The 15,843-nt window shown below is 42.2% G+C and overlaps 3 protein-coding genes across 3 annotated transcripts; 1 reads left to right on the top strand and 2 right to left on the bottom strand.

Moving 5' to 3' along the window:
- Nucleotides 1–7,321: 7,321 nt before the first annotated feature.
- LOC115807860 (growth arrest and DNA damage-inducible protein GADD45 gamma-like) lies at nucleotides 7,322–7,989 on the bottom strand. Its single transcript, XM_030769035.1, has 3 exons — nucleotides 7,889–7,989; nucleotides 7,555–7,753; nucleotides 7,322–7,435 (listed from the first exon to the last, which is right to left on the bottom strand). The coding sequence occupies exons 1-3, from the start codon at nucleotides 7,987–7,989 to the stop codon at nucleotides 7,322–7,324; spliced, it is 414 nt and encodes a 137-aa protein (XP_030624895.1).
- Nucleotides 7,990–10,740: 2,751 nt separating this feature from the next.
- LOC115807775 (growth arrest and DNA damage-inducible protein GADD45 gamma-like) lies at nucleotides 10,741–11,434 on the top strand. The gene is made up of 3 exons (XM_030768921.1): nucleotides 10,741–10,883; nucleotides 10,986–11,193; nucleotides 11,321–11,434. The coding sequence occupies exons 1-3, from the start codon at nucleotides 10,741–10,743 to the stop codon at nucleotides 11,432–11,434; spliced, it is 465 nt and encodes a 154-aa protein (XP_030624781.1).
- Nucleotides 11,435–12,790: 1,356 nt separating this feature from the next.
- Nucleotides 12,791–14,443, bottom strand: nim1kb (NIM1 serine/threonine protein kinase). The gene is made up of 3 exons (XM_030768031.1): nucleotides 14,170–14,443; nucleotides 13,670–13,938; nucleotides 12,791–13,546 (listed from the first exon to the last, which is right to left on the bottom strand). The coding sequence occupies exons 1-3, from the start codon at nucleotides 14,441–14,443 to the stop codon at nucleotides 12,791–12,793; spliced, it is 1,299 nt and encodes a 432-aa protein (XP_030623891.1).
- Between the last annotated feature and the right edge of the window lie 1,400 nt (nucleotides 14,444–15,843).

Genomic DNA, 15,843 nt, shown 5'->3' with positions numbered 1-15,843 from the left:
GAGCTTGGAAAAGGTCTTCTGTACTGACTTACTTAGCACAAGAACTTCAACATCCATCCATTCCTCCTGCAAACAAAGCCATATTAATTTAAAATGAACATTATGTGGTGAATGTTTATCACATATTTGGCCTTTTGCGGATATTTTTGTAATAAATTGTCTGTGATGGCAGTTTCATCATACATTGCATGGACAGCTTTCGTAGCAGGTTCTATTCCACAATAAAGAAGTCCATCTGCTGAATATCTGATCTTCTCTCAGAGAATACAACTGATTCGGCTATTGTGTGCGGTTCACTTGAGTGTCAGTTTATTCATCTATTCATTCCTCAAAGATCTTATGGTTCTCAACCTATGTGACTGTTATATTTTAGGGTACCAGGATACCTCTTATCCATGAACATTACACGCACAATTCTTTTCTTGACCTCCCACTATGGAGTCCCAATAGGATATGTATACAGTCACCTAGACGTGTGTGCGTGTGCGGACTGCAGCACCGCAGTAAGTGGCAGTTTGTTTTAAGCGTAGTTTTGCTTCATGTCCACAAGATGGAGCCTTTTCTCTGAGCTTGGATTTAAAGGGACTCCTCACTCCACAGAGCACACCTGCAGAACTGCCCTGTCACTGGTTTTCATAATACTTCTGTTTCTAGGACTTATTTGTGTATCTTACATGTGGTGATCAGACTCATCAAGAAACTGTAAAACAGCTTTTCTACTTAAGCCATTTTTGAGGAATGTCCCCTTAGACAAAAACTTGACTGTTAAACAGTTTACTCATAAAAAGTTCACTGAACTGTTTTTGACTAAATTCTGTATCAGTGAGTATTTATAGGTTCCCTCCACTATGGCTAAACACCAAATCATATGAAAAGACAGTGCTGTAAGTTATATGTAACACTCTGGAATTGCTGAAGAGTTTTCATGCATAAATGGATATTCAGTTACCAATGCAAGGTACTCTGTCAAAGGCTTACATCACAATCAGCTGCATTTTATTTCTGGATGTACAAAAGCCCAGAGTCTTCTATGGAATCGGCAGATCACACTGCAGGAAAAACATTTCATGTACTTCTAAAGATTGTTCACTGGAGGGCAGACCAGAGACACACTGCACTCAGAAAGGTCAATTCTGAGCTTCAGGCAACACACAGGACCTTTAAATGATTATGCTTTTCTTTTCTCTGACTGTCCCCTCGTTATTTGGTCTGTACCGGAAAACACTGGTTTGCTAGTCCTCTGGGGAACAACTTTCTGTCTCAGAGTATAGATGGTCCATCTCAAATATTACTCATTTACTGCAGTGGAAGAATGGGCCTAAGCTAATGGCTGAGTCTTTTTAAGAAAACTGCTTTAGAGCAAGTGTTGATCTTGCAGATACATAGAATTCAGAGAAAGTATCTTGCATGCAAAATTATTATAGTTTTGTTCCGAAAACATGCGCAGCAATCGTGTTACAGTTTAAACCTGTAGCTCTTTAGACTTCAGCTAGCTACCTTTTCGCAAACAACTTGGTTTGAAGGCCAGTAAAACCATAAATACCTCAAAGCCAAACATTAGGGTCTTTTGTTTGGTGTTGCATTCTTGGTAGTTGTTTAAGCTATAGGAAAAAAGGTGATGGTGATTTGAAGACAATGCACAGAATGCCTCTGTCCATATGGTTACCCTGTGGGGCTCTTCTCTAGTGTGATGGATATACACACGTTAATGGCTGTCATCTCTAAAAGTTCTATGACAGAGACTGCCACTAGCAGCCCCCCCCCCCCCCCCACACACACACACACACATACACGCACGCACACGCACACACACACACATATGCACACACTAACACCTTCACTCCACCCTCAGTTTTTCACCCCTCTCTGCAGAGTGTGCCTTTCGTTTGTATACAAATCCCTTCTGCGCCCCCCCCCCCCACCCCCCCACACACACCACGATCTGCTCCAGACTTTGTGTTTGTGAAAAGGAGCGTCTCAAATGTCCCATGCAGGCACAGCAGCTGCTGCAGCCCCATGTCATTCTTTCAGTTTTTCAACAAAGAGGGGAGGTTTTTTTTTTTCTTCTTTCTTTCTTTCTCTCTTTCTTTTTTTTTTTGTGACAGGGGCACTCTGTGCACTTTTGTGTACTGACACCACCCCTGACCCCTCCCCACCCCATGCACCCTTTGACGTCGGAGCAGGAGCGCTGGCTGCAGCTTTTGTCTGCTCATTGGGGGGAGCCCTCACACCTCCTCTTTTAACCATCTGATACGGCTCTCTCTGCGGCCCTCAGGGCCCAAGCTGCGTCTGGCAGTGTAGGGAGAAGAGCACAGCTGGCCACTACAGACTCTTACTACTAACCCCTCCTCCAAAAACACAGCAAACACACCCTTGTCCAACACAGCTCTGCTCAAACACATACAATGGAAAACTGGGCCTGTAGACTGTGTGTGTGTGTGTGTGTGTGTGTGTGTGTGTGTGTGTGAAGGGTGGGGTGATCCCCAAAGAGCCATAACAATGTCTGGTAGATGGAGCTGCATTTTGGCAACAGTTGGCAGCATGATGTGGCACTCAGCATAACAAAGCTACAGAATATACCTTTGCATACATACATGCAGAAACAATGGACAGCGCACATGCACATACACAGATACACACAAACATGTTATACATACTACGTACTTCAGTGAGGCCTATCACCTGCTACCTTCCACCGTTCAGTTGTGATCCATGACGGATGTTTTAGCATCAACACCTTTATGAAACTTGTCATTTTTAATCTTTATTGACTGATCACATTCAAAAAAGCATGCAGCCGAATCATTCTCAAATAGAAAAGGCTTTCATAGCATAGTCGCTGTCCAGTGCTCTGCGTCAAATATACTGTTTAGTGGAATTGTCTGGACTTTTTGGACATTCAGCAAAAAAAAGAAAAGAAAAAAAAGCGTTGGTGCATTTTATCAAACAGAGAAACACAGAATTAGCCCATAGTTGGTGCTATATGTCTAATCTGGAGATAAATAGAAAAAGAGAGACAGACATTAGCAAAGGGAGTGTCAGCATGAAGCAAGAGGTCTGACCCCCTGAACGGCTGCGCAGAGACAGCTGGTTCTCATAATGAGTGATTACCATACACTGCAGACTGCAGGGCCTCACACTCCTGCCTGTAATCTGTTGGCCTTTGAGTCCGACAGAACAGGAGGGAGAGCGAGCACGGGCCAATTAAGAGCCACACACTCAGATTCATTCAGAAAGTTAAAAAAAAACTGCCAGGACACTTGCCAATTCAATTCAAATTGAAATGAGGGCAAACTAGGGATGCGTGCACCGGGGTTGTTTACAAACATGCTGGATCTATGAAAATAGCAATATCCGCGCCTGTAATTTTTTGAAAGCAATGATTATTTCATACATGTTTAATCTTAACAACTTGATGTGCAACAGGCCAGTGCTTGCTTCAAAAGGAAAAGTTGGCTCTTTTTTAAAATTATTTATGTATTTATTTATTTTACTTTTTCTCAAATAAATATCACCCTCTCTGTCCAGTGTCATGTCAGAAAATATTATTTCTTTAAAGAGAAATGAAGTACAAAGTGGCATGTTTTGTTTTGTTTTGTTTTTTCAAAGTCAGTTGCAATCAAGACTGTATGCAAGGTTTGTTTACCACTGTAACATTTAAACACATTAAAATGTCCATTTGCTAAGTTTGTAGTACAATCAACAGAGGTGTGGTTACGTGACAACGTTTACAGTGCAATCACCAAAATGATGCTCAAGGATAAACAGGGTTTTTTTTTTCCACCCCATAGTAATAGTTCAAAGCTTATCCCTGATAAGGTATTTGTTGAGACAACAGGAATACCGATGGCTGTGTCCCAGGCAACAGGGGGGGGGGGGGGGGGGGGTACTCAGTCTGAATCACCCTTCATCACCATCTGCTGCTGTTCCTGGGGCATCCTCAGTTCACCAATGGAGTTATCTGCGAGGTGAATGGAGCGAGGAGGGGCCATTGAAAAGGCCACTTTAGAAGAAGCCATGTGGCAGGGAGAACCCTTGTAAAACGAGAGAGTAGGGAGGGGGGGAACGTTGGGCATTGTAGATAATGAAATATTGTGACAGAGAAGTTAAAGCCCCCCCCCCCCCATAGAACACTCCTCCCTCCCACCCCTGTGTGCAGAAGCAGCTGTAGGGTGTACCGCACATTAGCACTCTGCTATCAAGGTGCAACCTATATCCATCAGAGCCTATACTGATAGCAGCCTCCCCTAAGCATGGCCCCTTGCTGCCTCCACAGAGCAGTTCCACAAACTCCGCCCCCCAAACTGGGGCACCAGCGCTGCCCTACAGGAGGGTCTTTTTGTGATGCGTGTTCAGTGGCAGGGGGTGAAATACAGGCCCCTGAGGGAGAGGGTATGAATGGGAGCCGGCTTGTGCCAGGCACAGGGTTGGTTCCTCTTCCTTTTTCCTCTCCTCCCCCCCCTGCTCCCCAGCTCTCCTCCAGATCATTATGCGGAGCAGCAGATGGAGCAGATTTTGTGGCCGTGTTGCTAGGTAGACTTTGGGTCTTTGGGTTCAGGGTACCTCTGTGTTTGTAGTTTGCACGCGCTCCCTATCTGTGAGAGAGGACAATGAAGGCAGCCTGCATGCTGACGCATTGTTCTGCAAGGCTTATTTTATTGTCCCTTTAACCCTTTTGGCCACTAGGATAAAGAAACTGAAAATCTAAGTGGATCAAATGAAGCCTTTGCATGTTCAGCTGTGCTCTCTCACAACATAACAAGATATATATATATATTTTTTTTTTTTTTATTAAATGAGATGATGCATGCTAAGGATAACACAATAAATGATGCTGGTCCACACTGAAGAAAAAAAAAAAAGTTGAATAAAGGAGATCTTGCATATTTGCTTGCTTGAGAGGAAGACGAAGGGACATGAAAAATTATATCCTTAACATTATATTCAAATTATATTCTCTGATGATTAGTATGTCCATCTATGGATACTGAATGTGTCAATCGATGTGACTTTCTTTTGTTGTGGTGATAAAGTAAAATTTTATAGTTTTAACATTGAAAAGTGACAGACAGCGCTGACAAAGTTAGAAACTGAGTTAATATGTTCTCGGTTATGTTGGTTGTGTCCCATCGCATGCTGATTTTGCAGGTGATGACTAAATTTTGGTGTGAAATTTGCAATTGGAAAATGAATTGCCCCTTGTGTTCCTTTCATGGCATGCTCGTGAGTTGAAGATCTGAGTGAGTTGTTTGGTTCAAGAACGACAAGAGCCAGATGGTGTTTTCTCCACCAATCAGAGGCTGCCCCTTCAAGCATGTGCACTTAAGCAAAACACTCTCATCATCTGGTTCAATTAGAAATAGTGTTTGGCCTTCCTACTCTGTTTCAACAGAATCCTGATCTGACTGTTAAGCAAGTATAAATTGATGTTGCCATTTAATGATTTTCAATTATTTCTGTCCCAGTATATTTAAATTAACTGTCTTTTATTTGGAAACTAATTCATAACCAAAGAATTCTTTCCTATTAGGAGATCATTGCTTTCCATTACAGGCCCAAGGGATGTGCTTGACTTTGCACTCCAGTGTTAGCACAACATAACCAGTTATAAAAATCATTATGATATTAATTAAATTTTGAATCAAATTATCGTTAATCAAATTATCGTTATCGTTGACCAGTATCATTGCACTAACTGTATAATCTGTATTGTAGCATATTATGTGACGATGTATGATATCTATGATCTGAGAATGCATCCCAATGTATGGTTCAAACTGATCACAGGTCATATGAAACCAATACAAATATGCTCCATCACAAAAATAAGTTGTGCTAACAACAATACCGACTCCATGCTACTCCCTTTGAGTAAACTGGATAAGCCAGATCACACTGTTTTTGTGTTGGTTTCTTTCATAGCCTGTTTTCAGGTTAAATAAGCCTTGGTCACTGATTTGCTGTTATAATCGTGAATTAGGTATTATATATAGCGCAAAGAAAACCACAGATCTGTCCTCTTATTGTTGAGAGCATGGGACTGTAATTACACTGGTCATTTTTTCTCTTTCTCAATTGTCCACTGGGTCCCATATACTTATAAACTAACCATGTATGCACGGTCACAATCTAGTGATTTCTTTACAGTGAAGAAAGAACTTTCATTGCAGTGGAATGTCTAGGGACTTTTGCTTTTCTAGTATCTGTTCATTCATGAAGTTAATGTGCAAAGACAGATGTATCCAAGCCATATTTTATCAACAAGCTAAGACTCCACAAGATGTTATTTGGATTTCTTGTATGTCTTTTAAAACACTTTTTTTTGTTTCAGTTTAGTGTTTAAATTTCGTGAAACGTGAAGAAAGTGTTTTACTTATTACAAACTGTACATCGCGAGTTGTGATTGTTGTAAATTATACAAAGTGTAATTGTAAATTTCCATGAGACTGCAGCACGCAGGGTGGTAGACATGATGCACCAGCAAAGTGAAATATAGGCCTGTCTGTATTGTGATATCAGCTGGTCACTATGTGTGGTGGGAAAAACCCTTTCTCTTGTCCAGTTATTCTTATTTGTGAGTGCAGTTATGAGAAGGTAGTGTCTGTGTTCTGAGAATAGCTGAAGGACACAATAAGTTTTACTGTCAAAGACCCGCCGTGCTAGATATCGCAGTCAAGATGTCTAGATTGTTTACTGTAGAGCATGACATATCATACAGCACAGAATCGCATAAAGTATGCAAAACAATTAAGTTAAACCATGCAAAACAATTAAGTTAATTTTTTTATTGTTTTTTTTTTGTCACATCAAATCATTTCTAATATTCTAAAGTGAAACCTTTAGAGAATAAGACAATTCTGGAAAGTGGAAAGCACATTGCTGGCAATAAGGTACGTTATATTGCTCAACAATTTCATTTTTAAAAATGTTCAGGATGTTAAGTCCATTTTTAAAAACGCTTCTTCGACGCACCGCTTCGTCCTCTGCGTGTACCAACGCATGCGATATTTGCTCTGTGGGACAGACGCAAAATTCGCTACTCCTTCCTCTCCAAACCTCATCCGCACAAAGAATGAGGGCCATTGGGTCGTTCTCGTGGCATACCTGACCCCATTCACATAAAGAATGGGGATCATCTTGGCATGGACGGGACGAGAAACGACGTAACCGCGAGGGCCACTCGGGCCTGCCTCGCGCTGCCTGGACTCAAAGCCTCCTCAGGGGCATCCAGGGATGAGCAGAAATTTCATCATCCTCGTTTCAAAGGATGAATATTCCTTAAGGGTTACAGCATCTCAGGAGAGAAGAGTAAGTGCCCAGATCAACGCTCAGGGAGAGTGATCTCTGGAACCCACTCGTTGAAACTGCGACTTTCCTCACAGAACAGGTGCAGCTTCTCCAGTGCAGGGTCCTCCCACGAGCCATCGGCTGGGTTCTGTTCGAATACAATGAGAAGAAAAATTAATCATTTTGGCCGGACTTTAAATGTGACCATCTTTTGTCAGTGCAAACTCAAATTTGTAATCAGCAGTAAAGCAAGTCTATGGTACATACCGTGATGAGAACACAGTGTGCATCTTCAAGTCTTTTAGCACCAACTAGTTCACCAAGACGTTGCATGTCGCTCACTCTCACTATACTGATGTCGTTGTCAAAGCAAAATGCTTGAATGAGAGTGAAGTGGATTTGAAGAGCGATGTCACACTCGAAGTTGTCAGATGCCAGGACGCAGAATGATACACTGTCTGGGTCACTGCAGAAACAAAGATGTTGTTAGATTGTTGATCATCATCAAAGGGCCGACAGAAGTTATGTAGAGAGAAATCTAAGTGACTGTGTTTGGTACTGATCTTCAGTTCAAGGTGCTTGAGAATTCTCTAATACTTACTCATTCATAACTTGAGCGCACTCATAGACGCCAAAAGTGACGCGTTCATCTGCCTTGGCAGACAGGAGGGCTTCTGTCAGAGATTTGCCTTCATTCACCATCTTGAAGTATAAGTACAGCGAACCTGCTCCAGAGGTATGACCAACTTCCGAATCTGTAGTGAGACTGAAGTGAGTTAAACAACAGGAGGCACGGTCGGTATTTGTACTCTGCAACTGGCACGCGTTCGCACCGTGCCATTTGATTGGCTGTTGGAAGACAATGGAGGAATGACTCATCACAGACGCGTGCCTTTAGAAATGGATGACTTCTAAAAGAATTCTTGGTGGATAATCAAACTTGTCATTAAATATCGGTCGACATAGTGAATGACTCATGTTAATTTGGTCTTTTTGTGATCCGGACGAAAACTGCAAATGTAAGCTGATCACTTTTACCAAGCGTCTTCAAAATATGCCACATCTCCACACTCTATCCCTAGTATAATAAATGATACTACTCATTAAATAACTTTAGTACACTGTCATGATAAATTACTTAAATGGAATAAAAAAAAAATAGAAGAATGAAACTTTGATTCAGTACACTCTCAACAATAGAATAATAATACAATGCACGTTTACATTAAATATACGTTAAAGTTTTCCATATAGATTAATTTATGCATGTAACCCGTAGAGAGTTGGCCAAATCTATGTTGAAAAGATCTGACACGAGTACATTTTGCATTTGCAAAGGTGGCCTGACTTGCGGCGCGTGGCATCTGGGGAAGCCTTTTTCGCCATGGCAACAATCCCCGTCTGCCTTTGGGGGAAGGTAAAGGGTCAAACGTGTAAAAATCTGTTATGTGTATCTTATCACGAACATCTGCACCTGTAGTCTAATTTAGGTTCATGAAGACTTATAAAATAACTGAAGTTTTCCTACGATCATGAAATGAAAGAAAGAAAGAAAGAAAGAAAGAAAGAAAGAAAGAAAGAAAGAAAGAAAGAAATGTTGCATAAAAATATTCTAACTAAGCTCGTTTAAGTTACTTTTAAAAATTAATGAGTAAATAAGTAAATAAATGTCCTCTCTCTTTGGCAAATTTTAATAATCGTCTGTGTTTTGGCATTAGCTTAATCAAAGGAAGGTAGCTGAAGTTGGACTTAATTAGACTGGGTGCATGGAAAGTTAAAGTTCAGTTTGTCTGCGCTCGCAAGCGAATCTGCCGAGGAACACCTGTCACTCGCTCACGCAACAGGGGAGTTTGGAGGATGGGTGGTAGGGAGGGGTGGATGAGGGCGCGGAGGCATGAGTTTTCGGGGTAAGCATCCGACCTGCAGATGTGGTTTGTAGAACAATACATCGATGCAAATTGCACGCGCCTTGCGTCAGATCTCTGAGTTGTAGCCTTTATCAGTCTTGGCCTTTGTGCATTGGTTTCGTGCTCATAGAAACGTTTGCTTAAGAGCAAAACACTTTGTGTGGTGGCTTCACTCACAGGGAAGCTTTAGAAACAATTCTCTAATATCTATAACTAATAAAACAATATCCCCAACGGATGATGAACACTGGACGAAACGAGACAACTTTTATACAGCTTCGCAAGTAAAGACTCGCAGACAATAGCCGTGATAGATGATTGAGTTGCACAGGGTGAGTGGGGGTATCCTGAAGTCCCCCCATCTGCTCCGTTCCGCAGAGTTACAATGGGCTAGAATCACTCATAGTCAACCTGTTATCTCGGACTTCTCAAATAACGCAACTATTATGTCGCTTATAATTTCTGGAGCCGTTTGCAGACCTGAGGCTCAGTGTGTGTCAGCACATTTTAAGTTGGCTTAGTGGCCAAAATAGGTGGCATTTAACCCACGACCGTTAACCTGGATTTGTGATCATTAATTGCAAAAGGGGTCACAACAACATAGCTTAGTTGTGCGTGTAAATATGCACAGCTCTATAACAACTTTATAGGGATATCACATGTGCACCGAAGGCATGTTTTAAAAAAATTAATGAATTAACACTGGTGACGATATGAACTTTAGGAAGGCTGACAGTGATCACGTGGTCATTGACTGGTTGAGCAGATTGTGTGGCAGGGCGTCACGGCACGCGCAGTTCATTTGCATTTGTATGAGGGTCTAATAATAGAAGTTTCTGCGCTCACAATAGGACCGTTTTAGCCTATCCACAGATGGCCACGCTCCACCTGTCCTCTGTAAAGGGGGATGGGTGTCTTATGTACACTCACTTTCACCACAATAGCCCACTATAACACAAACATTTTCTTTAAACATTTCATGAGCGAAAAGCTATCCTAGTGTCAAAGTACATATCTCATCTTGCATTTCGGAGACAAGCATAACCTAAAAAAACAGCGCAAAGTCAGCGTTGATTGTAAGATTGTGACCATCAGCTGAGTACTATATTCTGTGTATTATGTATTCGGACTATGCATTCCTATATTATAAACTTTCCAAACTACACCAAAATAAAAACTGGCATTTACACTCTGTATTTACACTCTGTCTTACATACTGGGCCATAGCTTAGCCACAAAAAGATGCAGAGTAATACGAATATCACACCTAAAATAAATTATTATTTATTCGTAGAATGCGTGTCTGGCAAAGGGGGGAAGCCTGGTGTGACCCTCATCAATCTGCCACGAGCCGGAGTGTGACAATAACATTAGCATACCAATGCACTATTCAGGTCAGCCAATGAGGGGACAGTGTATTCACTGACACCACGAGCCAGTGGGTATAAAAGCAGAACACCAGACACATTCTGACACAAACGCTTTTGGGAATATCCTCAAACTTGCGAAGAACAACTAAAGCTCGTGTGGAACTATATCAAACATCATGACTCTTGAAGAAGTTCTCGTCCAGAAAACTAACGAAAGAGCTCCGTGCACTGGAAAAGCACTGGAGGACGCGTTGGTTTCGGCCAAGGCTAGTGACTGCCTCACCATTGGAGTTTACGAATCTGCTAAAGTTATGAATGTGTAAGTATCTACTTTAATTAACGCTTCGCTTCTAATTTTGCATCGAATTTGTTTTGATGTGTCATCTCCTCTCATACTAATCTTGCTTGTCTTTCCTTTCAGTGATCCAGACAGCGTCTCGTTCTGTGTGCTGGCTACAGACGAAGAATTCGAGTGTGACATCGCTCTTCAGATTCACTTCACTCTCATCCAAGCCTTCTGTTTCGACAACGACATTAACATTGTGAGAGTCAACGACATGCAGCGTCTCGCTGAGATTGTTGGTGACAAGTCGGGACAGCTCGAAGATGCTCACTGCGTTCTCATCACGGTATGTAGCTACAGGATCATGCTTAGTTATTTAATATGTAACATAAAAAAAATCACTTGGGATCACAGATACAGTTTTATCATTATGTTACACAGTTGTTCATGAGTTTTTCATTGTATTTGAACAGAACCCAGCCGATGGCTCGTGGGAGGACCCTGCACTGGAGAAGCTGCACCTGTTCTGTGAGGAAAGTCGCAGTTTCAACGAGTGGGTTCCAGAGATCACTCTCCCTGAGCGTTGATCTGGGCACTTACTCTTCTCTCCTGAGATGCTGTAACCCTTAAGGAATATTCATCCTTTGAAACGAGGATGATGAAGTTTCTGCTCATCCCTGGATGCCCCTGAGGAGGCTTTGAGTCCAGGCAGCGCGAGGCAGGCCCGAGTGGCCCTCGCGGTTACGTCGTTTCTCGTCCCGTCCATGCCAAGATGATCCCCATTCTTTATGTGAATGGGGTCAGGTATGCCACGAGAACGACCCAATGGCCCTCATTCTTTGTGCGGATGAGGTTTGGAGAGGAAGGAGAAGCGAATTTTGCGTCTGTCCCACAGAGCAAATATCGCATGCGTTGGTACACGCAGAGGACGAAGCGGTGCGTCGAAGAAGCGTTTTTAAAAATGGACTTAACATCCTGAACATTTTTAAAAATGAAATTGTTGAGCAATATAACGTACCTTATTGCCAGCAATGTGCTTTCCACTTTCCAGAATTGTCTTATTCTTCTAAAGGTTTCACTTTAGAATATTTCAATAATGGCAACTAATGAACTATTATTAAAATGAATAATAAAAAATAATATTAATAAAAAAAAGTATCGTCTTATGTCTTTCTTCCTTCTTTGCTTACTTTGCTTCAGATAAAGTTTTCTCTGTACTTTATAAGGTGCATTTAGATAATGCATTGTGGAACAGTACTTTGACGGCTTGGAAAGGTGCTGAAGTTTTCACGCTAAAGTAGCTTCGCACAAGGGGGCAAATAATGTCAGTTGTGCGTTGCAGTAGCTACTGATCTGCATTTGTATAGAGTGAATACAATGGTAGCGCAGTGTCCCGTCAAACTGTGCAGCTTGCATAAGGGAACCATTGTTGTGCTGGCAGATGTCTGGGCTGCGACGCAGGTCCATCTGCCACCACTCGCAGATGGGAGGTGAAGAGAGGAAGGGGGGCGGGAGTTGACTTGTGTGTATTGCTGGCAGTCATTTGCCAAGGCGTTAGATGCTACATTGTTTACAAACGGTTTGTGGTATTTGAGAGGAACTGCAGCGTCTCAAAGTTTTAAAGTAGGTCAGAAATTAAACTGTAGTCTACACTCCTGACATAATCAAAAATAACTGCCTGTAACCTTACACTTTCAATTAAAAACACAACTTTATTAAAACTGATACTATTGTGTTTGGTGATGTTCTGCATCAAAGATAAACCAGAGGCTGGTGTAGTAGTTATTTTTTTAATAACAAAAAATAGAAAAGAAGGCTACAACAGCAAGAATTACACACACGCATTGTCAACACAGAGATATCTCTAGACAATGTGCATAGTGATCTAGAGTCAAGTAAAGCTATGGATCCCAGTGTATCATTAATCAGATTAGCTAAATGAATTAAGACAGGATGCAGAGCTTTGAAGTGTGCCGCAAACTCCTATAGGCACGAAGACTGTCCCTCTTGGGGTCTTTGACCACACCGCTAATACTGGGCACACATTCAACTCCCCTGCTTTTCTGGACACGGTGCATCAAAATGCGATAGACTCCAGTTACTGGGCTGCGGCTCTTCTTTCCCTGATTGTTGAGAATATGTTCGTCAGTAATTCCGAGCTCTTCAAGAGCAGCTCTGGCCTCCTGCTCGTCTCTGCTCAGGTCCCCTGGGTCTGCCAGGACCAGTCGGAGAGGGTCGAGCTTGTTTGTTGGCTGCGTCGGATGGGTGATGTCGACTGGTAGAAGCCACTCGCAGCCAAGCATTTGATCCAGAGCGCAGCGTTCGGAGGGATCGGGTTTTAAGATCCCGCGGATCAGCCGCTGACAGGGTGCCGACACCCAGGTAGGCAGGATATAAGTTCCATCAAGCACACAGCGGCGTATCTTAGCGACGGTGTCGGCACGGAAAGGCAAGGTCCCTGTCACCATGAAAAACAGAAGGACACCCATCGCCCACACATCGACTGGTGGCCCAATGTAAGATTCATCCCTGAAGAGCTCCGGTGCTGCATATGGGGGCGACCCACAGAACGTGTCCAGGACTTCATTGCGATTGCGGACCCTTTTGCTGAACCCAAAATCAGCCACCTTTACACAAGCATTACAGCTGTAGAGAATGTTTTCTGCCTTCAGGTCTCGGTGAATGATGCTGTTGTCGTGCTGCAAATAAACACAATAAGTGAATTTAAGTATCAGCCGACTGAAGGATAAAAAATGTATTTGACCGAGTGTTTTTAAAGACATATGTTATCTTGGATTGGAGCCAAGTTATGAAGGACTGACCATATATTTGATGCCAGACAGGATTTGGGCAAAGGTAATTTTGCTGTCATGGTCAGAGAGCTTGCCCTCTGTGCAGATCTTGGTGTGAAGGTCTCCACCTCCAGCATATTCCAGTATCAGGTACAATCGGCACGGCGTCTCAATGACCTCATAGAGTCGCAAGACATTGGCGTGAGACAAACTCTCCATGTTGGAGATCTCTCTAGATAACATCCTTTGAGACTGCAAATCCAGCCGTGTCTTGTCAAGGATTTTTATGGCAACCTTGTCTGGGAAGATTTGGACAGAGTATGCATGAGGTCATTAGACACTAATTGAGCCTTTTAAGCACATGCATTTGTGACCTCCTTGTGAACTACCAATTCCCGCTTATTCTCAGTCAAGGAATTTCAATTTTTCCAGCTTCTTACACTCACATTACCAACTGTTTTGGCTAAATACAGACACTGTCACATTTCTATCTTATACCCATAAACTGATTTTATAGAAATGGCTATTACCTTTAGTGAGGGCATGGAATGCCAGTTTGACTTTAGAGAAGTTTCCACACCCAATCTGACCACGGACTTTATAGAAGCCCACTCTGCGGCCCATGGTCAGTTCCTTGATGGTCTTCTCATCCTGGCACATGTCCGTTGTCAGCTTCTCTAAAGGTGTGGGGCACCTCGTAGTGACGTTGTCCTCTCTCTCTTGCTCACACTCAGAGCTGTCCGTCAAGCTCCACAGGCTGTGGTGCTGGAGCCGCAATGAAACTTGATTGTTGTTTGCAGGCATCATCTAGTAGTTCAGGGCTAAGATGACAGTAAAGAACAGACCACAAACTCGGATCATCACACATTATGAGGATCTGAGACATATAGCACATGTGTGTATGTATATATATATATATATATATATATATATATATATATATATATATACATATATATATTCAAACTGTTTAATATGTTTTTGTACCAAACAATGCACCCAGTAAAGCTCAAAGACATGTGAATCTAACTGGGGAGACACACAGGTGTTATAAAAGTTAAACACAAAGTTGAAGTTGCAGTTAACATATCTTACCCCTGCTTACTCCTGTACATGCTGGACAAAGGAATCTTTCCACCCCTTCGTCATTATGACAGACCAGTTCAGAGTGCCCTCCCAACCTTTGATGCTGTGTCTTTCAAGATGTTGAAAGCCATGTTTTTATCCGGGAAAATCTACTCTGTTTATTTAAGAAGTACTCGTAATCCAAGACTGGTCCACTTTATCAGATAATCTGGAAAATAACTCTTCAATCCTAAACAGCGCGCTGAATTATGGCTCTGCAGCAACTGCGTGAGAGAATCAAGATTTCACGTTGCTGCCTCTCCCGTTATCTTGCTTTGAATGGCAAGGTTTGTCACACACCTGAGGAGATTCTGCTGCCTTTCTGAGACATTTGCTCTGTCACAGGGAAACAGGGATTAAGGTGGTGTCAAGTTTCTTAATCTCTGAGGTTTATTTAGAGCTATCTTAATCCCACTCAAGCTCTAAATTGAGAGCCAAGTGGCATGTAAAGAGGGGGGAAATGGGGTAATTTACTAGTATAGACTAGTTTCGTCATTCTGAAATACATTGTCTTGGTTGTTTTCTGGTAAACTGAGGCCAAACTGTGTGATTTTAGTGATATTTGGACGGTTCCAGGGACTGCAGTGTGTTGAGGTCAAGGTTGATCCACGGTTGTTCACAGTGATTGCTCAGATGTTATGTAACAGTATTGCGATGCATCTAAAAAGGATTAGTGCAGTCCCTCCTTGACACACAGAGAGCACGACAGATAAAGTGATTATCGTTAATCTTAAAGGTCCACAGAATGAGTCATGTGCTCTTTACTCCCATGTTTTCACATTCAGGTGTTCCACCATTGTGGCACAAGGTACTTCTTGATATAACAACGATTTAGCGTGTTACCCAGGATTCTGTGCCAATCACGAGATCCTTAGACCCAAATCATTGAGACCCATCACACTCACCTCATGTATTTATGTCAATATTCATTGTGTTTTCTGAGACAAATTCACAGATAATAGGTTAATAGCTTTAAGATTAAAGAGCTCTAATTGTTGAAATCAGTGTTGGCGAATATTCAGTCCTGCTGACGTACTGTATAGAAGGTCAATCATAGACCTCTCATTCTTTGAATGGGG

The sequence above is a fragment of the Chanos chanos genome, chromosome 3 (assembly GCF_902362185.1).
Source record: "Chanos chanos chromosome 3, fChaCha1.1, whole genome shotgun sequence".
Lineage (NCBI taxonomy): Eukaryota > Metazoa > Chordata > Actinopteri > Gonorynchiformes > Chanidae > Chanos > Chanos chanos.
The sequence above is the reverse complement of the archived record's forward strand: the minus strand, read 5'-3'. Positions and strand labels throughout refer to the sequence as shown.